This window comes from Stigmatopora argus, chromosome 3 (genome assembly GCF_051989625.1).
Source record: "Stigmatopora argus isolate UIUO_Sarg chromosome 3, RoL_Sarg_1.0, whole genome shotgun sequence".
NCBI lineage: Eukaryota > Metazoa > Chordata > Actinopteri > Syngnathiformes > Syngnathidae > Stigmatopora > Stigmatopora argus.
This window is the reverse complement of record NC_135389.1, coordinates 21,003,977-21,028,722: the sequence shown is the minus strand read 5'-3', so window position 1 is coordinate 21,028,722 and position 24,746 is coordinate 21,003,977. Positions and strand designations below refer to the sequence as shown.

The 24,746-nt window shown below is 33.4% G+C and overlaps 1 protein-coding gene across 1 annotated transcript; it reads left to right on the top strand.

The window, feature by feature from the left end:
* Positions 1–91: 91 nt before the first annotated feature.
* Positions 92–24,439, top strand: ptdss2 (phosphatidylserine synthase 2). The gene is made up of 13 exons (XM_077596028.1): positions 92–289; positions 1,739–2,042; positions 3,669–3,770; positions 5,149–5,231; positions 8,014–8,081; positions 8,742–8,876; positions 8,953–9,003; positions 9,749–9,862; positions 9,937–10,055; positions 12,733–12,847; positions 12,910–13,055; positions 13,127–13,312; positions 24,103–24,439. The coding sequence occupies exons 2-13, from the start codon at positions 1,819–1,821 to the stop codon at positions 24,263–24,265; spliced, it is 1,506 nt and encodes a 501-aa protein (XP_077452154.1). The 5' UTR covers positions 92–289; positions 1,739–1,818; the 3' UTR covers positions 24,266–24,439.
* Positions 24,440–24,746: the final 307 nt, after the last annotated feature.

Genomic DNA, 24,746 nt, shown 5'->3' with positions numbered 1-24,746 from the left:
GAAACGAGTCGGTTCACGGAAGTGTGCATTTCAAAATAAAACCAAAACAATGCCTGAGCCAATCCAAGGCGTTTATTCTGAAATTTTACACTCGATTCTGGTTCCCCGTCACGTGTGACGTCTGGACTGTGGTTAATGAGACCGTCTGGGTTTATTCATTGTAGCGTGGCTTCGGTTTGTTTTGTTAAATCGGCCGTATTTGATGGCGTTTGAGTTTGAAACGCGTGTATTTATGGCGTCCAAGTGGTGTGCTAATCCCTCGGAGCCACCCAACCGGTTCATTTAGTCGGTAAGTAACGCCTTCTATTTGAACAAAAAACTTCCATGTGGTACCTCGACTAATAGAACGTGAAATATATGATGTCCAAAGCAGCTACAAGGCGGGTTGGACTAAATGTTTTTTGGCTTTATGGAGCTAATTCGAAATAAACAAACCTGCCAGACAAGGTCAAACTGAGTTAGCATGCTACCGTTAGCTTCTGAGGCTACTTTGTACGGCAGGCAGCAGATGAGCGTTTAAGCAAATATTTCTTTTTAGGCCTTAAAGTGTGAGGGAATAAAATATTAGCTGGTAATGTGCTGTTTTAAAAAAAGCGTCTAGATAAGTCTTGATAACATTCTTGCATCTATTAGAGGCTAAACGACGATTGTTTTGAGGGGAAATTAGGATTTGCCTGGTCATGTAAGGTTCGAATATAACCAAATAAACTTTTTTTTGTTTCTCCTCACGCTTTGCAATTGTTTTGAAAACACAAAACACCTGAAATTAGTGGTGATTAACATTGCTCAGAGTATCGAGGGGGCTAATAACAGCTAAAAACACATTTTTCACATTTAAACCGGTATGGCACCAAATGACTGTGTAAACCACTGGTGTCAAAGTGGCGGCCCGGGGGCCAAATCTGGCCCGCCGCATCATTTTTTTACTGTGGCCCGGGAAAGTAAATCATGAGTGCCGACTTTTTGTTTTAGGATCAAATTAAAATGAAGATTATAGATGTATATTAAATTTCCTGATTGTCCCCCTTTTAAATCAATAATTGTATTTTTTTAATCTATTTTTTCTGTGTTTTTAGTTCAAAAATCATTTTTTAAAATCTAAAAATATATTAAAAAAAAGCTAAAATAAACATTGTTTTAGATCTATAAAAATGGAATATTCAGGGCTTTTAATCCAGTTCCTTTAATCCATTTATAAAAAAATAAAATCTAAATATGATATCTAAAATGGTCCGGCCCACGTAAAATCAAGTTGACGTTAAAGCGGCCCGCGAAGTCTGACGCCCTTGATTTAGGCACTACCTGAGAAATAGCACGTGATGATTTTTCTTAAGATTTTCCCTTCACAGTAACGCATTTGTACACCTTATTAAAACCATGAATATGGAGGTGAAAATTGTGCATCATTTTGTCAAATTCAACGATTTTAAGGCAATTTTAAGGGTGCGGCTTATACGCTATGTGGGAGAATACGGTAGATATTGAAATGCTTTCTTTTGTATTTCTTCGATTCCTGTGGATAAACTATGATGGGAATGACTTTAATTATAACTTTAGTGAAATAATGACACATTTCCAAATTGTGATGTCATGGACATGGCCGCATATCAGTCGTTCCCAGCTGCCGGGCTCGCCTGACCTGTTGCGGTAGATTTGGCGGCGGCGGCAGGCGGTTTCCTATCTCCTCCCATCTTGGCCAAATAGCTCTAATTTGGTCTCCCATCTGGATGCTTTGCAGTCCGACACCAGTGACGTCCCGAGGGAGGAACTAAGAAGATAAGCAGCCCAGCCAGCCCGACCGACCGGGCCTGCCGAGCCATGAAGCTCGAGGCTAGGAGAAGCTGCGCCACGGCGGTCTCCGCCACCGGACGATGCACCCCGGAGCCGGTGGGGAACGCCACGGGCGACCCCGGGTACCCCGCGTACCCCGAGCTCGGCGGCCCGCTCAAAGCCAAAGTCACCAAGCAGAGCTCCAGGGAGAGTTTGCAGCGAAAAAACACCGAGTGCGAAGTTTACGACGACGGCACCAACACGTTTTTCTGGTGAGTGCGCTCTCCTCTTCTCTGTTGTTCTCAACGTTTATTCATTAAAAAAAAAAAAGAGTTCACTGAAATTTTAGATGGAGTTTCGGAAGGACAACGCCCATTTTTTGTGGTGCGGGTTTTGAGTAGTACATGGTAGAATAAGGTCAAAGTTTTCCTTGTCCATTTACAGTAATCCCTCGAATATCGCCGTTTCACCACTTGGTGTTTTTTTTCCTGGGGGAATTTTTTTTTGTAAGTTCATAGAAATGTGAAAATCCACGCTGAAATTCGGAATCAGAAGCCACTCCCCCTGTCCTCCGCTTGCTACTATAACTCAGCATTGAAGTAAAATAAATATATATATATATTTTTTTCTAAATAGGGGTGACCCTACTTTGTGTTTTTTCGTTAATCGCGGCCATGTCTGGTCTACATTAACCTCAATAATCGAGGGATTACTGTACTATGTGAGTAATGTTTTAAATGTTGCCATCTGGAATTTTAAACAAAATTGACCAAACAGCAGGTGATTGATTAATCTTAGCAATTTAAATGGGTTGTGTATTTTTGAGGAAATTCCATACCTGTCAACTTGTACGTTTTTCCCTTATTTTATACATTTTTTGATCATTTTAAATGGTGTATGCCGTATAACAACTTTTGTACGGGAAAAAAATGTTTGGGAAAAAGTACGTTTATTCTAAAACCAATCTCGTTTTATCCGGATCGTCTCGGTCACTGGTAGCAGACGAAAACGTCATCGTCGACTGCTAATAGTTTTGTCATGCTTTATGCATGAGATGAACTCAGTCACCTCTGCCTTTTCACTATATGAATATAGCGCGTCAGCAAGCAATGTACTTAGACCAAGGGTGTCAGACTGGTTGGTTCGCGGGCCGCTTTAACGTCAACTTGATTTCACCTGGGCCGGACCATTTTAGATATAATATGTAGATTTTTTTTTATAAATGGATTAAAAGAACTGGATTAAAAGCCCTGAATATTCAGTTTTTTTTATAGATCTAAAACATTGTTTATTTTAGCTTTTTTAAATATATTTTTGAACTAAAAACACCGAAAAAATAAAATGATTGATTTAAAAGGGGGAAAATCAAGAAATGTAATATACATCTATACTCTTCATTTGAATTTGATCCTAAAACAGAAAGTCGGCACTCATCATTTACTTTCCCGGGCCACACAGAATGATGCGGCGGGCCAGATTTGGCCCACGGGCCGCCACTTTGACACAGGTGATTTAGACAGTCAAGCTGTCAGCGTCATACAGTGACATCTACACAATCTTGATAGTGCATACACAAGGCGCACCGACTGATTGGGTACCCCATCCACTTTGGGGAATATTTTTTTTACTTTTAAGTGCGCCCTATGTGAGTAAATATGTGCCATGTTGCAATTGTAAGTTTTTTTAATTATTTTTTTTTATTTTTTATCACTTAATAAGGGGAATTGCAATCATTAATAAGGGAAACAATTGGTCCAGGTTGCCAGGTATGAAATTCATAAGTTTGCACACAAGCTGTCTGGATTGGGTTGTACCTGTTTCTTGCATTGTATTAGGTAAGAAATGTCATGAGTCAGCTTGGTAGTAAAGCTGTCTGGCCCCTCCTTCTTTTTTGACAGGCGGGCTCACACCCTCACCGTTCTGTTCATCCTGACGTGTGCTCTGGTTTACGTCACGCTTCTGGAGGAGACGCCGCAGGACACCGCCTTCAACACTAAGAGGTCAGCCGGTCCGTCTTGCGGGGGAAGTTCACGTATTGAACGCAGCCAGTCTTTAGCAAACTGCTAAATACGCATTCTGTATCAATAATATGAAACCCCGCCCACACTTAAAAAATAAAGCTGTTATTTGCAGGAATTTACATGAAAAAAATTCAAATATGTAAAGTTTTTAGTTTTTGGCTCTCCATTTTAGCTTAGTGACGATTCATTTTGAAAGGCAACATGGTGTTCTAAATAAGTTTTGCATTTTGCGCGTCGTCAAAACGTTCCATTATTTTGAAAGTGGCGCGCTCACTTAACAACACTTTTTTTTTAGCAGCGTCGACACGTGTTGGCTAAAACGAAAACGTGAGTTGATTTTGCTCTTTTGTGTTTTTGATTTCTTTCCATTGACAAAAGGAAACTATTTTTAAAAAGCTTTGGAAAATAAAATCATATGGAGCTTTATTTTTGGATGTGGCGCTCGCTAGAAAAAAGGCTTACAAAATCTGAAAAAAATATTCTCTTTACCCACTAGCAAATATTTAATATTATTCGTGATCTCTGCGGGAGGTGGACACGGCGTGGCGGGACTTCGTTAACAAAATTTGCAGCTGTCGGTGGCGCTTGGTTGCCAGATAAAAACGTTAGCAATTTTTCCTGGCGACATCACTGCTTGGTTGCCGGATAAAAACGTTAGCAATTTGTCCTGGCGACGACAGCGCTTGGTTGCCAGATAAAAACGTTAGCAATTTGTCCTGGCGACATCACTGCTTGGTTGCCAGATAAAAACGTTAGCGATTTTTCCTGGCGACATCACTGCTTGGTTGCCAGATAAAAACGTTAGCAATTTGTCCTGGCGACATCACTGCTTGGTTGCCAGATAAAAACGTTAGCAATTTGTCCTGGCGACATCACTGCTTGGTTGCCAGATAAAAATGTTAGCGATTTTTCCTGGCGACATCACTGCTTGGTTGCCAGATAAAAACGTTAGCAATTTGTCCTGGCGACATCACTGCTTGGTTGGCAGATAAAAACATTAGCAATTTTTCCTGGCGATGGCAGCGCTTGGTTGCCAGATAAAAACGTTAGCAATTTGTCATGGCGACATCACTGCTTGGTTGCCAGATAAAAACGTTAGCAATTTGTCCTGGCGACATCACTGCTTGGTTGCCAGATAAAGACGTTAGCGATTTTTCCTGGCAATGGTAGTGCTTGGTTGCCAGATAAAGACGTTAGCGCTTTTCCTGGAATCGGCCCACCGAGCCCGCTTGGCTTTGACGTGTCGTCCTTAAGAGAGCTTCTAGGAGTCTATGTTTTAGCAATAAAGCTGCTAATATTTGTACTGGATGGTCTGGGTTGAGTGAAAAACGTTTCGTATTTGTTTCTTTTTTTTAAGGGGGATTGTGGCCAGCATACTGGTTTTTCTTTGTTTTGGGGTGACTCAAGCAAAAGATGGACCCTTCACTCGACCACATCCAGGTAAGATCAACACTATTAGCATCCCTGGATGTGCAATGGATATTCAAATTTGATTATTTCACTTCTTATCATTGAGTCAAAGTAGTGATGAGAATTTGAAAATGGCGGAATATTGCCATGAAATACAGTGGTACCTCGAGATACGATCTTAATGCGTTCCGGGACTGAGATCGTATGTCGATCTTCTCATAACTCGAGCGAACGTTTCCCATTGAAATGAACTAAAAACAAATTAATTTGTTCCAACCTTCTGAAAAAACACCAAAAACAGGATATTGGATTGGAAAAAATGTTTTATTTCTTCTAATCCGCCATCTATTAACAAAGTAACACATAACTAGTGGTTTAATAGTAATAAAATGTGTTTAAAATAACTAAAATTGGGTGGATTTCGTGGAGGGTACAGAGAGGGACAGAAAGAGAGGGGAGGGGGGCGTGGGGGTATCTTTCCACGGCAACGCACTCGTAACTGAACAAACAAATTTACATTAACTTGGATTAATATATACAGACTCAAACATACGTTTAATGTAACTTTACACAAAACTGAATTCTGATTTTTTTTTTTTACCTTCGTTCTGTCCGGGTTAGCTGTTTGCCACGCCTCCACCCTCACGTTCGCTATCAATTGGCTGTTTGCTGTTGTCTACCCTTCAAAATATTCCGAAAATGATGCACACAAATGTCCTCACAATAGGATAACGCACGACCACTTGCCAACAAGAAGTAGTCTTGAATGAGCGATCGCGGGAGCTAACAGGCTAAGGAAGGAATAACAGCCTACCCACGTATTGATTGTGGGTAATGAAGTTTTCTTCTGAGAAAGGGTGCCATTGGCTATCGGTGTTGTGTGCACGAGTATACTTCATTACCCAGAAAGCCCTCTTTTTGCCCGCGCATGTGCTTTGTGCGTTTCCTGGTCGAAACTCGTCTGAATAAATCGTTCAGTGCTCGCAGATATCTGTTATACACGAAAAAGATGCGGCAAAAAAGACAGTGCGCTACAATGATAAACAGCCTCTCATGTTATGGCCACCTGGCTTGGTTGCATCTCGAAATGTTTCTCGTATCTAGAGCGAATTATTTACTCGAAATTTTCCTCGTATCTCGAGCATCTCGTAGGTAGAGCTGCTCGTATGTAGAGGTACCACTGTACTAGCAGTTTAGCCCGTGATAGCGCCATTTTCCAAAACCGTGTTTACATGAGATACATTTTTTTATAAAAGTTTCATTCGCATCAATGCTACTTTTTGTTTGTCAGTATACTTTGGCATATTGAGGCGAGGTGACTTGAGTCATCTAATGGTTTGGTTAAAGGGATAATGGCCGCTGAACTGTAACGTACGTGACACTTTTTTTTTATCGCCCTGAGCGTGGAACCACAAAAGAACATTGCTTTTATTTGTGCTTGTCAAACTTGTTTTGGTGGAGTTGAGAATTTCTTTTCTAATTTGAACACCGCAACTTTTGCTTTGAATGGCATCGGCCCTCTTGATGCCTAAAATATATTTCCCAGACTTTCGACAAGGCAGTATTTGCTTCTATCGTCTCTTTTGACAAGGCTGGGCATGCTCGAGACCCTTAAATCACAGGTGTCAAAGTGGCGGCCCGGGGGCCCGAGAAAGTAAATCATGACTTTCTATTTTAGGATCAAATTCAAATGATGATAGATGTACATTACATTTCCTGATTTTCCCCTTTTTAAAATCAATCCATTTTTTAATCCAATTTTTTTTCGTGGTTTTAGTTCAAAAGGCATTTTGTAAAATCTAAAATTTAAATATACAAATATTTTCCGTTTTCCACTGTAATATTGAACATCATTTAAAAATATATTTTGTTTCCTTTTGAAATGAAAAACATGATTAAAATAAAATTTCCATTACTAAGAAAAAAAGCTCAAGTAAACATTGTTTTAGACCTATAAAAACGGACTATTTAGGGCTTTTGATCCAGTTTTTTTTAATTCAATAAAAAAAAAATCTAAATATTATATCTAAAATGAAATGAACCCTTGCCTTAAATCACGTGTCAAAGTGGCGGCCCGGGGGCCAAATCTGGCCCGCCGCATCATTTTGTGTGGCCCGAGAAAGTAAATAATGAGTGCCGACTTTCTGTTTTAGGATCAAATTCAAATGAGGAGTATAGATGTATATTAAATTTCCTGATTTCCCCCCTTTTAAATCAATCATTGTCATTTTTTAATCAATTTTTTCCGTGTTTTTAGTTCAAAAATCATTTTGTAAAATATATAAAAGAAGCTAAAATAAACATTGTTTTAGATCTATAAAAAAACGGAATATTCAGGGCTTTTAATCCAGTTCTTTTAATCCATTTATAAAAAAAAAAAATCAAAATATTATATCTAAAATGGTCCGGCCCACATGAAATGAAGTTGACGTTAATGCGGCCCGCAAACCAACCCGAGTTTGTCAGCCTTGCCTTAAATGGAACCAAACACGCTTCCTTTCGAATGTCAACGCGCAGTAAAAAAGGAAGGAAGGAAGCAAGTAAGATAAGTGGCTGTGTACGCACGGCGCCCTCGTAACGTTCATCTTCCCGGCATTCCGTTTCCTTCCGGGCAAAAGACATTGTTTGAGCCCGTTTGGGTCGTCCTTCACCGAAGAAAATATGGGCGTGGCTAGAGCTGGGCGATATATATGACCAATATTATTAAAATGATTTTTTTTTTTTAAATATCAGTCTATGGGTAATTATCACAATAATGAGCTCTTGTGCAAAATGTTGGAAATGGGAAAAATGTGTTTTTTTGTCTCTGCAGCGTATTGGCGTTTCTGGCTGTGCGTGACGGTCGTCTATGAGCTCTTCCTCATCTTCATCCTCTTCCAGGTGAGGCTACCTACTGTAGTTCAAACCCGCATTTTTTCAAATCTGGTTTTTAACAAACGGAATATTTAGGGCTTTTGATCCAGTTCTTTTACTCCCATTTGGAAAAAAAAAAGGAAATCTAAAATGTTTTCTCTTTACCATTTTTATTTTTCACTGTTAATGAATAGATTTTCAAAAACTCAATATTTACTTTTTTCCTTTTTAAATAAAAAAAAACCCCTATTTTTTGTTTAACATGAGCTCTCTTCTGATTTAAAATAAAAAAAGGAAATACATGTACAAAAATCCACTTCAAGAGAATATTTGTAGTGATTTTATTGTCCAAAATGAAGCTGTCAATTCATGAACGGATTCATTTTGGGAGCTTAATTCATACCTGTCAACCTCTGCCGATAACTGCCCTTATAAATGATTATGATTCCCCTTACAAACCCCTCCAAAAACCTTACAAACACCTTACGACTCGTACGAGTCGTACGGTGTTTGTAAGGTTTTTGGGGGATTTCTAAGGGGAATCATAATCATTTATAAGGGCAGTTGTCGGCAGAGGTTGACAGGTATGTTAATTAGAAGACATAACGACCCTTGGAATGAAATGTGAAACTACAATGTGGCTCGCCCGCCCACCACAAAAACTTGAGTTTGATTCCCCTGATTTAGACGGTGCATGACGGGCGACAGTTCATGAAATACATCGACCCCAAATTGGGCGTCCCCCTTCCTGAGCGCGACTACGGGGGAAACTGCCTCTTCTACGATCCGGGAAACGCCAGCGACCCGTTACACAACGTCTGGGTACGACGCGCTCGTCACTTTTAAAAAAAAAAGTCTTAAAGTTTTAAACTCGCTGTCTTTCCAAATCTCCCGGCAGGACAAATTGGACGGCTTCGTCCCGGCTCATTTCCTGGGATGGTACATCAAAGTAAGTATCCTCGGCGACCGGAAATCCCGCCAATGTCACTCTCGGCTCCCCCGAGACCACAGGTGACAAAGTGGCGGCCCGGGGGCCAAATCTGGCCCACCGCATCATACTGTGTGGCCCGGGAAAGTAAATGATGAGTGCCAACTTTCTGTTTTAGAATCAAATTAAAATGAAGAGTATAGATGTATATTAAATTTCCTGATTTCCCCCCTTTTAAATCAATCATTGTCATTTTTTAATCATTTTTTTCTGTTTTTAGTTCAAAAATCATTTTGTAAAATCTAAAAAAATATATATAAAAAAACCCTAAATAAACATTGTTTTAGATCTATAAAAACTGAATAATCAGGTATTTTAATCCATTTATAAAAAAAACATCTAAATATTATATCTAAAATGGTCCGACTTTCAGCTTTAGGATCAAATTAAAATGGCGTATAGATGTATATTCAATTTCCTGATTTTCCCCCTTTTAAATCAATAATTGTCATTTTTTAATCCATTTTTTCTGTGTTTTTAGTTCAAAAATCATTTTGTAAAATCTAAAAATATATTTAAAAAAGCTCAACTAAACATTGTTTTAGATCTATAAAAAACTGAATATTCAGATCTTTTAATCCAGTTCTTTTAATCCATTTATTAAAAAAAATCTAAATATGATATCTAAAATAGTCCGGCCCACGTGAAATCAAGTTGACGTTAAAGTGGCCCGCGAACCAACCCGAGTCTGACACCCTTGTTGTAGACGCTGATGATTCGCGACTGGTGGATGTGCATGATCATCAGCGTCATGTTCGAGTTCCTGGAGTACAGCCTGGAGCACCAGCTGCCAAACTTTTCCGAATGCTGGTGGGATCACGTAGGTGGCTACAAAAAAGTTTTGGGCCTTTTTAAGAAAAACTAAAAAGTCAAAGGATGTTGTTGTTCTTGCAGTGGATCATGGATGTGTTGCTGTGCAACGGTCTGGGCATCTACTGCGGCATGAAGACCCTGGCGTGGTTGTCCATGAAGCCTTATCAGTGGCAGGGCCTCTGGAATATTCCCACTTACAAGTAAGTCTTTCACTTGTCCGTGAGTTTTGGCGCGGGATTTGCATTTTAGATTCGATTTAAAAACACGGGGGGGAAAAAAAAGATGGCTCGATACTGATGTTGAAGCAAATTGGCTGGCTTTGTGTTGTGTAAGTCAGCGTTTCCCAACCGCGAGTAATGTCATATTTGGAGAGAAAAAGGAATATAAATAGAATGAGATTAAAATTCAACTATTACAAGGTTACAATCAAATTAGGATGAACCTTAAATGATAGATAATGCTGTTACAAGTCATTACAACAGTCATTTTGTTGCTTATTTTTCTCCAACATGAAGTGCACTTTTTTGCGTAATATTGGGAGATTTAAGAAATATTTGGAGAAAAGTCATTCAATGAGATTAAAAACATGACATGATTTATTTTTGCGTCGGTCGAAAGTTGTTGAAGGTCCGCAGATATCAAATTTTGTGACATTAGTTAAGTCAGTGTGGAAAATGAGATTTTGGAATATTTGGGAGGTTTTTGTGATTCCTGGCAATAAAACTTTGATGAGAATGACTATTGTTAATATAGTCATAGTATAGTAAGGCTTTTTTTTCTCAAAAAACAACATAGTATAGCAAGGCTTTTTTAAAAAGAAACGACATAGTATAGTAAGGCTTTTTTTCCTCAAAAAACGACGTAGTATATATAGTAAGGCTTTTTTTCTTTAAAAAAACGACATGGTATATATAGTAAGGCTTTTTTTCTTTAAAAAAAACGACATAGTATATATAGTAAGGCTTTTTTTCTTCAAAAAACAACAGTATAGTAAGGCTTAAAAAAAAAGACATATAGTAAGGCTTTTTTTCCCAAAAAAAAGACATATTATAGTAAGGCTTTTTTTATTTTAAAACGACATTGTATAGTAAGGCTTTTTTTAAAGAAACGACATAGTATAGTAAGGCTTTTTTTCTTAAAAACAACATAGTATAGTAAGGCTTTTTTTCTTAAAAAAACGACATAGTATAGTAAGGCTTTTTTTCTTAAAAAAACGACATAGTAAAAAACGACATAGTATAGTAAGGCTTTTTTTCTTAAAAAAACGACATAGTATAGTAAGGCTTTTTTTCTTAAAAAAACGACATAGTATAGTAAGGCTTTTTTTCTTAAAAAAAACGACATCGTATAGTAAGGCTTTTTTTCTTAAAAAACGACATAGTATAGTAAGGCTTTTTTTTCCTCAAAAAACAACATAGTATAGTAAGGCTTTTTTTCTCAAAAAACGACGTAGTATATATAGTAAGGCTTTTTTTCTTTAAAAAATGACATTGTATAGTAAGGCTTTTTTTTCCTCAAAAAAACGACATAGTATATATAGTAAGTGTTAGGTTTATCCTTGGGTATTTCCAAATTCAGCTTTCAATAAAAAAGGCATCTGTAGTCACATCTCCATTTAATTCTTACAAGAAGAGAATACATCCACCCGCTCGTCGGGTCAAGATTATTCTCTTGAGCGGCATTTTGTCCTGCCCATTTAAGGCCTCAAATCAAAACAATTACAAGGTTATCGATTCGATCCAATTGCGTAAGCAAGAAACAAAACAATTCCATATCAAGCAAACCTAGCGTCAAACCTCGCGTCACAATTTAAAACAATATGCGAGTAATCCCGGAGGTTGATTGATAGCCATCCGCTGAATCAACAACAATTTAAGCGTCCTTCACAGATCTTCATTGCGAACTTGTATCTGGGGAAAGGGTTGAGGCGTATCTTCCAGTAATCAGTCCTCGGAGCAAGGACTCAGTGAATTGTTAAGTCTCTAGCTGGAGCCAGCTGTCCTGGAGAGCGACCTTGGAGTAAGCGTTTGTCTTCATTGAAAGCACATATTAATTCTAACTCTAACATAAAAGCGATCAACACATATATATATATATATATTGTTTAATATAGTTACACATTTAGGATGAGCATTACTATTCCTAATAAGCAAATATATTGATTAATATAGTAAGCATGTATATTATAAGGCTTTATATTCCTAAATCAGCATTGCAAACACATTTATAATAATGATTACTCCAACAGTAAGGCTTTTTTTCTTCCAAAAACGACGTAGTATAGTAAGGCTTTTTTTTCTCCAAAAAAAACAACATAGTATAGTAAGGCTTTTTTTCCTAAAAAAAACGAAATAGTATAGTAAGGCTTTTTTCCCCCCCAAAAAACTGACATATTATAGTAAGGGTTTTTCTCTCTCAAAAAACGACATAGTATACTAAGGCTTTTTTTCCCAAAACCCCCCGACATATTATAGTAAGGCTTTTTCTCTCTCAAAAAACGACATAGTATAGTAAGGCTTTTTTTCCCTAAAAAAACAACATAGTATAGTAAGGCTTTTTTTAAAGAAACGGCATAGCATAGTAAGTCTTTTTTCCTTAAAAAACGACATAGTATAGTAAGGCTTTTTTTTCTCAAAAAACGACGTAGTATATATAGTAAGGCTTTTTTTCTTTAAAAAAATGACATTGTATAGTAAGGCTTTTTTAGGCAACATCGTTTCAAATGAAAAGATCTTCAGATGATTTTTTTTTCAATGCAAAGTGTGTCGCATCTCAAAAAAGGTTGGGAAAAACAGACATTATTATGACACGTATATATCATCTAGCGTTCCTTTTCTCTTATCGTCACAAACAAAATGACGTGTGGTGACTTTTCAGAGGCAAAATCAAGCGAATCGCCTTCCAGTTTACCCCGTACAGTTGGGTCAAGTTTGAGTGGAAGCCGGCGTCCAACCTTCGCCGCTGGCTCGCCGTTTTAGGCATCATCTTTATGGTAAAAACGCCGACCTGGCTCCGCCCCCCGACTGGCTAACGAGGTCGGTTTCCCCCCCAAAGTTCCTACTGGCCGAGATGAACACGTTCTACCTCAAGTTCGTGCTGTGGATGCCTCCGGAACATTACCTGGTGCTCCTGCGCCTGGTGTTTTTCGTCAACGTGGGGGGCGTGGCCATGAGGGAGATCTACGACTTTATGGACGACCCGTGAGTAGCGAGGGCATCTTTCAAGGTGCGAGCGCCCTGACGGACTGGTCTTGTGGTTTGGGGCCCGGCAGGAAGTTCCACAAGAAGCTGGGCCAGCAAGCGTGGCTGGTGGCGGCCATCACGGTGACGGAGTTTCTCATCGTGCTCAAGTACGACCCCAACACCATCATGTTGCCGCTGCCCTTCTTCATCACGCAGTGCTGGCTGCTGGGCCTCCTCGTCATCCTCGTCTGGACCCTGTGGCGCTTTTTCATTCGGTAAGCCTTACTATACTATGTTGTTTTTTTAAAGAAAAAAGCCTTACTATACTATGTCGTTTTTTAATTTAAAAAAAAGCCTTACTATACTGTCCTTTTTTTAAGAAAAAAAGCCTTTCTATACTATGTCGTTTTTTTAAGAAAAAAAGCCTTACTATACTATGTCGTTTTTTTAAGAAAAAAAAGCCTTACTATACTATGTCGTTTTTTTAAGAAAAAAAAGCCTTACTATACTATGTCGTTTTTTAAAGAAAAAAAGCCTTACTATACTATGTCGTTTTTTTAAGAAAAAAGCCTTACTATACTATGTCGTTTTTTGAAGAAAAAAAGCCTTACTATATTATGTCGTTTTTTGAAGAAAAAAAGCCTTACTATACTATGTCGTTTTTTGAAGAAAAAAAGCCTTACTATACTATGTCGTTTTTTTAAGAAAAAAAGCCTTACTATACTATGTCGTTTTTTGAAGAAAAAAAGCCTTACTATACTATGTCGTTTTTTTAAGAAAAAAAGCCTTACTATACTATGTCGTTTTTTAAGAAAAAAAGCCTTACTATACTATGTCGTTTTTTGAAGAAAAAAAGCCTTACTATACTATGTCGTTTTTTAAAGAAAAAAGCCTTACTATACTATGTCGTTTTTTTAAGAAAAAAGCCTTACTATACTATGTCGTTTTTTTTAGAAAAAAGCCTTACTATACTATGTCGTTTTTTTAAGAAAAAAAGCCTTACTATACTATGTCGTTTTTTGAAGAAAAAAAGCCTTACTATACTATGTCGTTTTTTGAAGAAAAAAAGCCTTACTATACTATGTCGTTTTTTTAAGAAAAAAAGCCTTACTATACTATGTCGTTTTTTTAAGAAAAAAAGCCTTACTATACTATGTCGTTTTTTTAAGAAAAAAAGCCTTACTATACTATGTCGTTTTTTTAAGAAAAAAAGCCTTACTATACTATGTCGTTTTTTAAGAAAAAAAGCCTTACTATACTATGTCGTTTTTTTAAGAAAAAAAGCCTTACTATACTATGTCGTTTTTTTAAGAAAAAAAGCCTTACTATACTATGCCGTTTTTTAAGAAAAAAAGCCTTACTATACTATGTCGTTTTTTTAAAGAAAAAAAGCCTTACTATACTATGTCGTTTTTTTAAGAAAAAAAGCCTTACTATACTATGTCGTTTTTTTAAGAAAAAAAGCCTTACTATACTGTCGTTTTTTTAAGAAAAAAAGCCTAACTATACTATGTCGTTTTTTTTTTAGAAAAAAGCCTTACTATACTATGTCGTTTTTTTTAGAAAAAAGCCTTACTATACTATGTCGTTTTTTTAAGAAAAAAGCCTTACTATACTATGTCGTTTTTTGAAGAAAAAAAGCCTTACTATACTATGTCGTTTTTTGAAGAAAAAAAGCCTTACTATACTATGTCGTTTTTTTAAGAAAAAAAGCCTTACTATACTATGTCGTTTTTTTAAGAAAAAAAGCCTTACTATACTATGTCGTTTTTTGAAGAAAAAAAGCCTTACTATACTATGTCGTTTTTTTAAGAAAAAAAGCCTTACTATACTATGTCGTTTTTTTAAGAAAAAAAGCCTTACTATACTATGTCGTTTTTTGAAGAAAAAAAGCCTTACTATATTATGTCGTTTTTTGAAGAAAAAAAGCCTTACTATACTATGTCGTTTTTTGAAGAAAAAAAGCCTTACTATACTATGTCGTTTTTTTAAGAAAAAAAGCCTTACTATACTATGTCGTTTTTTGAAGAAAAAAAGCCTTACTATACTATGTCGTTTTTTTAAGAAAAAAAGCCTTACTATACTATGTCGTTTTTTAAGAAAAAAAGCCTTACTATACTATGTCGTTTTTTGAAGAAAAAAAGCCTTACTATACTATGTCGTTTTTTAAAGAAAAAAGCCTTACTATACTATGTCGTTTTTTTAAGAAAAAAGCCTTACTATACTATGTCGTTTTTTTTAGAAAAAAGCCTTACTATACTATGTCGTTTTTTTAAGAAAAAAAGCCTTACTATACTATGTCGTTTTTTGAAGAAAAAAAGCCTTACTATACTATGTCGTTTTTTGAAGAAAAAAAGCCTTACTATACTATGTCGTTTTTTTAAGAAAAAAAGCCTTACTATACTATGTCGTTTTTTTAAGAAAAAAAGCCTTACTATACTATGTCGTTTTTTTAAGAAAAAAAGCCTTACTATACTATGTCGTTTTTTTAAGAAAAAAAGCCTTACTATACTATGTCGTTTTTTAAGAAAAAAAGCCTTACTATACTATGTCGTTTTTTTAAGAAAAAAAGCCTTACTATACTATGTCGTTTTTTTAAGAAAAAAAGCCTTACTATACTATGCCGTTTTTTAAGAAAAAAAGCCTTACTATACTATGTCGTTTTTTTAAAGAAAAAAAGCCTTACTATACTATGTCGTTTTTTTAAGAAAAAAAGCCTTACTATACTATGTCGTTTTTTTAAGAAAAAAAGCCTTACTATACTGTCGTTTTTTTAAGAAAAAAAGCCTAACTATACTATGTCGTTTTTTTTTTAGAAAAAAGCCTTACTATACTATGTCGTTTTTTTTAGAAAAAAGCCTTACTATACTATGTCGTTTTTTTAAGAAAAAAGCCTTACTATACTATGTCGTTTTTTGAAGAAAAAAAGCCTTACTATACTATGTCGTTTTTTGAAGAAAAAAAGCCTTACTATACTATGTCGTTTTTTTAAGAAAAAAAGCCTTACTATACTATGTCGTTTTTTTAAGAAAAAAAGCCTTACTATACTATGTCGTTTTTTGAAGAAAAAAAGCCTTACTATACTATGTCGTTTTTTTAAGAAAAAAAGCCTTACTATACTATGTCGTTTTTTTAAGAAAAAAAGCCTTACTATACTATGTCGTTTTTTGAAGAAAAAAAGCCTTACTATACTATGTCGTTTTTTAAAGAAAAAAGCCTTACTATACTATGTCGTTTTTTTAAGAAAAAAGCCTTACTATACTATGTCGTTTTTTTTAGAAAAAAACCTTACTATACTATGTCGTTTTTTTAAGAAAAAAAGCCTTACTATACTATGTCGTTTTTTGAAGAAAAAAAGCCTTACTATACTATGTCGTTTTTTTAAGAAAAAAAGCCTTACTATACTATGTCGTTTTTTTAAGAAAAAAAGCCTTACTATACTATGTCGTTTTTTTAAGAAAAAAAGCCTTACTATACTATGTCGTTTTTTTAAGAAAAAAAGCCTTACTATACTATGTCGTTTTTTTAAGAAAAAAAGCCTTACTATACTATGTCGTTTTTTAAGAAAAAAAGCCTTACTATACTATGTCGTTTTTTTAAGAAAAAAAGCCTTACTATACTATGTCGTTTTTTTAAGAAAAAAAGCCTTACTATACTATGCCGTTTTTTAAGAAAAAAAGCCTTACTATACTATGTCGTTTTTTTAAAGAAAAAAAGCCTTACTATACTATGTCGTTTTTTTAAGAAAAAAAGCCTTACTATACTATGTCGTTTTTTAAAGAAAAAAAGCCTTACTATACTATGTCGTTTTTTTAAGAAAAAAAGCCTTACTATACTATGTCGTTTTTTTTAAGAAAAAAAGCCTTACTATACTATGCCGTTTTTTAAGAAAAAAAGCCTTACTATACTATGTCGTTTTTTTAAGAAAAAAAGCCTTACTATACTATGTCGTTTTTTTAAGAAAAAAAGCCTTACTATACTATGTCGTTTTTTACGAAAAAAAGCCTTACTATACTATGTCGTTTTTTTAAGAAAAAAAGCCTTACTATACTATGTCGTTTTTTTAAGAAAAAATGCCTTACTATACTATGTCGTTTTTTTAAGAAAAAAAGCCTTACTATACTGTCGTTTTTTTTAAGAAAAAAAGCCTTACTATACTATGTCGTTTTTTTAAGAAAAAAAGCCTTACTATACTATGTCGTTTTTTTAAGAAAAAAAGCCTTACTATACTATGTCGTTTTTTTAAGAAAAAAAGCCTTACTATACTATGTCGTTTTTTTAAGAAAAAAAGCCTTACTATACTATGTCGTTTTTTTAAGAAAAAAAGCCTTACTATACTATGTCGTTTTTTTACGAAAAAAGCCTTACTATACTATGTCGTTTTTTTAAGAAAAAAAGCCTTACTATACTATGTCGTTTTTTTTAAGAAAAAAAGCCTTACTATACTATGTCGGTTTTTTAAGAAAAAAAGCCTTACTATACTATGTCGTTTTTTTAAGAAAAAAAGCCTTACTATACATGGTCTTTTTTAAACAAAAAAGCCTTACCATACATGGTCATTTTTTAAGAAAAAAGCCTTACTATACATGGTCTTTTTTGTAAATAAAAAGCCTTACTATACTATGTCGTTTTTAAAGACAAAAAAGCCTTGCTATACTGTGTCGTTTTTAAAGAAAATAAGCCTTACTATACTATGTCGTCTTTAAAGAAAAAAGCCTATACTATGTCGTTTTTAAAGACAAAAAAGCCTTACTATACTATGTCGTTTTTTTAAGAAAAAAAGCCTTACTATACTATGTCGTTTTTTTAAGAAAAAAGCCTTACTATACTATGTCGTTTTTTTAAGAAAAAAAGCCTTACTATACTATGTCGTTTTTTTAAGAAAAAAAGCCTTACTATACTATGTCGTTTTTTTAAGAAAAAAAGCCTTACTATACTATGTCGTTTTTTTAAGAAAAAAAGCCTTACTATACTATGTCGTTTTTTTAAGAAAAAAAGCCTTACTATACTATGTCGTTTTTTTTAAGAAAAAAAGCCTTACTATACTATGTCGTTTTTTTAAGAAAAAAAGCCTTACTATACTATGTCGTTTTTTTAAGAAAAAAAGCCTTACTATACTATGTCGTTTTTTTAAAGAAAAAAGCCTTACTATACTATGTCGTTTTTTAATTTAAAAAAAAGCCTTACTATACTGTCCTTTTTTTAAGAAAAAAAGCCTTTCTATACTATGTCGTTTTTTTAAGAAAAAAAGCCTTACTATACTATGTCGTTTTTTTAAGAAAAAAAAGCCTTACTATACTATGTCGTTTTTTTAAGAAAAAAAAGCCTTACTATACTATGTCGTTTTTTAAAGAAAAAAAGCCTTACTATACTATGTCGTTTTTTTAAGAAAAAAGCCTTACTATACTATGTCGTTTTTTGAAGAAAAAAAGCCTTACTATATTATGTCGTTTTTTGAAGAAAAAAAGCCTTACTATACTATGTCGTTTTTTGAAGAAAAAAAGCCTTACTATACTATGTCGTTTTTTTAAGAAAAAAAGCCTTACTATACTATGTCGTTTTTTGAAGAAAAAAAGCCTTACTATACTATGTCGTTTTTTTAAGAAAAAAAGCCTTACTATACTATGTCGTTTTTTAAGAAAAAAAGCCTTACTATACTATGTCGTTTTTTGAAGAAAAAAAGCCTTACTATACTATGTCGTTTTTTAAAGAAAAAAGCCTTACTATACTATGTCGTTTTTTTAAGAAAAAAGCCTTACTATACTATGTCGTTTTTTTTAGAAAAAAGCCTTACTATACTATGTCGTTTTTTTAAGAAAAAAAGCCTTACTATACTATGTCGTTTTTTGAAGAAAAAAAGCCTTACTATACTATGTCGTTTTTTGAAGAAAAAAAGCCTTACTATACTATGTCGTTTTTTTAAGAAAAAAAGCCTTACTATACTATGTCGTTTTTTTAAGAAAAAAAGCCTTACTATACTATGTCGTTTTTTTAAGAAAAAAAGCCTTACTATACTATGTCGTTTTTTTAAGAAAAAAAGCCTTACTATACTATGTCGTTTTTTAAGAAAAAAAGCCTTACTATACTATGTCGTTTTTTTAAGAAAAAAAGCCTTACTATACTATGTCGTTTTTTTAAGAAAAAAAGCCTTACTATACTATGCCGTTTTTTAAGAAAAAAAGCCTTACTATACTATGTCGTTTTTTTAAAGAAAAAAAGCCTTACTATACTATGTCGTTTTTTTAAGAAAAAAAGCCTTACTATACTATGTCGTTTTTTTAAGAAAAAAAGCCTTACTATACTGTCGTTTTTTTAAGAAAAAAAGCCTTACTATACTATGTCGTTTTTTTAAGAAAAAAAGCCTTACTATACTATGTCGTTTTTTTAAGAAAAAAAGCCTTACTATACTATGTCGTTTTTTGAAGAAAAAAAGCCTTACTATACTATGTCGTTTTTTTAAGAAAAAAAGCCTTACTATACTATGTCGTTTTTTGAAGAAAAAAAGCCTTACTATACTATGTCGTTTTTTGAAGAAAAAAAGCCTTACTATACTATGTCGTTTTTTAAAGAAAAAAGCCTTACTATACTATGTCGTTTTTTTAAGAAAAAAGCCTTACTATACTATGTCGTTTTTTTTAGAAAAAAGCCTTACTATACTATGTCGTTTTTTTAAGAAAAAAAGCCTTACTATACTATGTCGTTTTTTGAAGAAAAAAAGCCTTACTATACTATGTCGTTTTTTTAAGAAAAAAAGCCTTACTATACTATGTCGTTTTTTTAAGAAAAAAAGCCTTACTATACTATGTCGTTTTTTTAAGAAAAAAAGCCTTACTATACTATGTCGTTTTTTTAAGAAAAAAAGCCTTACTATACTATGTCGTTTTTTTAAGAAAAAAAGCCTTACTATACTATGTCGTTTTTTAAGAAAAAAAGCCTTACTATACTATGTCGTTTTTTTAAGAAAAAAAGCCTTACTATACTATGTCGTTTTTTTAAGAAAAAAAGCCTTACTATACTATGCCGTTTTTTAAGAAAAAAAGCCTTACTATACTATGTCGTTTTTTTAAAGAAAAAAAGCCTTACTATACTATGTCGTTTTTTTAAGAAAAAAAGCCTTACTATACTATGTCGTTTTTTAAAGAAAAAAAGCCTTACTATACTATGTCGTTTTTTTAAGAAAAAAAGCCTTACTATACTATGTCGTTTTTTTTAAGAAAAAAAGCCTTACTATACTATGCCGTTTTTTAAGAAAAAAAGCCTTACTATACTATGTCGTTTTTTTAAGAAAAAAAGCCTTACTATACTATGTCGTTTTTTTAAGAAAAAAAGCCTTACTATACTATGTCGTTTTTTACGAAAAAAAGCCTTACTATACTATGTCGTTTTTTTAAGAAAAAAAGCCTTACTATACTATGTCGTTTTTTTAAGAAAAAATGCCTTACTATACTATGTCGTTTTTTTAAGAAAAAAAGCCTTACTATACTGTCGTTTTTTTTAAGAAAAAAAGCCTTACTATACTATGTCGTTTTTTTAAGAAAAAAAGCCTTACTATACTATGTCGTTTTTTTAAGAAAAAAAGCCTTACTATACTATGTCGTTTTTTTAAGAAAAAAAGCCTTACTATACTATGTCGTTTTTTTAAGAAAAAAAGCCTTACTATACTATGTCGTTTTTTTAAGAAAAAAAGCCTTACTATACTATGTCGTTTTTTTACGAAAAAAGCCTTACTATACTATGTCGTTTTTTTAAGAAAAAAAGCCTTACTATACTATGTCGTTTTTTTTAAGAAAAAAAGCCTTACTATACTATGTCGGTTTTTTAAGAAAAAAAGCCTTACTATACTATGTCGTTTTTTTAAGAAAAAAAGCCTTACTATACATGGTCTTTTTTAAACAAAAAAGCCTTACCATACATGGTCATTTTTTAAGAAAAAAGCCTTACTATACATGGTCTTTTTTGTAAATAAAAAGCCTTACTATACTATGTCGTTTTTAAAGACAAAAAAGCCTTGCTATACTGTGTCGTTTTTAAAGAAAATAAGCCTTACTATACTATGTCGTCTTTAAAGAAAAAAGCCTATACTATGTCGTTTTTAAAGACAAAAAAGCCTTACTATACTATGTCGTTTTTTTAAGAAAAAAAGCCTTACTATACTATGTCGTTTTTTTAAGAAAAAAGCCTTACTATACTATGTCGTTTTTTTAAGAAAAAAAGCCTTACTATACTATGTCGTTTTTTTAAGAAAAAAAGCCTTACTATACTATGTCGTTTTTTTAAGAAAAAAAGCCTTACTATACTATGTCGTTTTTTTAAGAAAAAAAGCCTTACTATACTATGTCGTTTTTTTAAGAAAAAAAGCCTTACTATACTATGTCGTTTTTTTTAAGAAAAAAAGCCTTACTATACTATGTCGTTTTTTTAAGAAAAAAAGCCTTACTATACTATGTCGTTTTTTTAAGAAAAAAAGCCTTACTATACTATGTCGTTTTTTTAAGAAAAAAAGCCTTACTATACTATGTCGTTTTTTTAAGAAAAAAAGCCTTACTATACTGTCGTTTTTTTAAGAAAAAAAGCCTAACTATACTATGTCGTTTTTTGAAGAAAAAAAGCTTTACTATACTATGTCGTTTTTTGAAGAAAAAAAGCCTTACTATACTATGTCGTTTTTTGAAGAAAAAAAGCCTTACTATACTATGTCGTTTTTTGAAGAAAAAAAGCCTTACTATACTATGTCGTTTTTTTAAGAAAAAAAGCCTTACTATACTATGTCGTTTTTTTAAGAAAAAAAGCCTTACTATACTATGTCGTTTTTTGAAGAAAAAAAGCCTTACTATACTATGTCGTTTTTTTAAGAAAAAAAGCCTTACTATACTATGTCGTTTTTTTAAGAAAAAAAGCCTTACTATACTATGTCGTTTTTTTAAGAAAAAAAGCCTTACTATACTATGTCGTTTTTTTAAGAAAAAAAGCCTTACTATACTATGTCGTTTTTTAAGAAAAAAAGCCTTACTATACTATGTCGTTTTTTTAAGAAAAAAAGCCTTACTATACTATGTCGTTTTTTTAAGAAAAAAAGCCTTACTATACTATGCCGTTTTTTAAGAAAAAAAGCCTTACTATACTATGTCGTTTTTTTTAAAGAAAAAAAGCCTTACTATACTATGTCGTTTTTTTAAGAAAAAAAGCCTTACTATACTATGTCGTTTTTTTAAGAAAAAAAGCCTTACTATACTATGTCGTTTTTTTAAGAAAAAAAGCCTTACTATACTATGTCGTTTTTTTAAGAAAAAAAGCCTTACTATACTATGTCGTTTTTTTAAGAAAAAAAGCCTTACTATACTATGTCGTTTTTTTAAGAAAAAAAGCCTTACTATACTATGCCGTTTTTTTAAGAAAAAAAGCCTTACTATACTATGTCGTTTTTTTAAGAAAAAAAGCCTTACTATACTATGTCGTTTTTTTAAGAAAAAAAGCCTTACTATACTATGTCGTTTTTTTAAGAAAAAAAGCCTTACTATACTATGCCGTTTTTTAAGAAAAAAAGCCTTACTATACTATGTCGTTTTTTTAAGAAAAAAAGCCTTACTATACTATGTCGTTTTTTTTAAGAAAAAAAGCCTTACTATACTATGTCGTTTTTTACGAAAAAAAAGCCTTACTATACTATGTCGTTTTTTTAAGAAAAAAAGCCTTACTATACTATGTCGTTTTTTTAAGAAAAAAAGCCTTACTATACTATGTCGTTTTTTTAAGAAAAAAAGCCTTACTATACTGTCGTTTTTTTTAAGAAAAAAAGCCTTACTATACTATGTCGTTTTTTTAAGAAAAAAAGCCTTACTATACATGTTCTTTTTTAAACAAAAAAGCCTTACCATACATGGTCATTTTTTAAGAAAAAAGCCTTACTATACATGGTCTTTTTTGTAAATAAAAAGCCTTACTATACTATGTCGTTTTTAAAGACAAAAAAGCCTTGCTATACTGTGTTGTTTTTAAAGAAAATAAGCCTTACTATACTATGTCGTCTTTAAAGAAAAAAGCCTATACTATGTCGTTTTTAAAGACAAAAAAGCCTTACTATACTATGTCGTTTTTTTAAGAAAAAAAGCCTTACTATACTATGTCGTTTTTTTAAGAAAAAAGCCTTACTATACTATGTCGTTTTTTGAAGAAAAAAAGCCTTACTATACTATGTCGTTTTTTGAAGAAAAAAAGCCTTACTATACTATGTCGTTTTTTGAAGAAAAAAGCCTTACTATACTATGTCGTTTTTTTAAGAAAAAAAGCCTTACTATACTGTCGTTTTTTGAAGAAAAAAAGCCTTACTATACTATGTCGTTTTTTAAGAAAAAAAGCCTTACTATACTATGTCGTTTTTTTAAGAAAAAAGCCTTACTATACTATGTCGTTTTTTTAAGAAAAAAAGCCTTACTATACTATGTCGTTTTTTTAAGAAAAAAAGCCTTACTATACTATGTCGTTTTTTTAAGAAAAAAAGCCTTACTATACTATGTCGTTTTTTTAAGAAAAAAAGCCTTACTATACTATGTCGTTTTTTAAAGAAAAAAAGCCTTACTATACTATGTCGTTTTTTAAAGAAAAAAAGCCTTACTATACTATGTCGTTTTTTTAAAGAAAAAAAGCCTTACTATACTATGTCGTTTTTTAAGAAAAAAAAGCCTTACTATACTATGTCGTTTTTTTGACATGATTTATTTTTGCATCGCTCGAAAGTTGTTGAGGGTCCGCAGACATCAACTTTTGTTGACATGAGCCAAGTCAGTGTGAAAAATGAGATTTGGGAATATTTTGGAGGTTTTGTGATTCCTGTCGATAAAACTTTGACGAGAAGAACTATTGTTAATATCGGCCACATCGTTTCAAATGAAAAGTTTTTCAGATGTTTTTTTTTTTTCAATGCAGTGTTGCGGCTCAAAAAAGGTTGGGAAAAAACACTGACATTATGATTCCATTTATTTTTCATCTAGCATTCCTTTTCTCTTATCGTCCTGAATGAAACGACGTGTGGTGACTAAAAGTCTCTTCCGCCTTTTTCCCCACGCAGCGACATCACCCTCCGTTACAAAGAAACGCGGCGCCGCAGACAGGAGGAGCCAACGGAGCGCCCGGCGACGGCGGCGGAGCGCCCTCCGGCGGGCAACGGCGCCTCCTCTGGCCGAAGCAAACTCAACGGCAGCTCCGACTTCCTCCGATACAGGAAATCCTGAGTGGACGTTTTTCACCGAAGCCCTGCCCGCTTTAACTTCATTCCACGCAAAAAACTCCTTTTGAACAATTTGGGAGCCGGACAACGACCAACGACGTAAGTGGAAGAGACCCGCGGCCAAGGAATGTTTCCTAACCTTGCGTGCAAAAAAAAAAAAAAACAGTAAAAAGTCAAACGACATTCAGCTTCAAAGGTGAGTGTTTCTCACTTGAGCCTCCAAATTTCACCCCAACTCCAAATATTATTAGTCCTTTTCAGCCACTAAGAATTCAAGTGGGCTAACTCCATAACAATCCCCTATCTATATGCATATATATGTAAATGTATATGTATGTGTATATATATACACAGATACACATATAGATGTATGTATAGGTATATATATGTATATTTATGTGTATGTGTATATATATACATGCATAGACATACATAAATATATATATATACATGTGTATATACGTGTATGTATATATGTGTATATA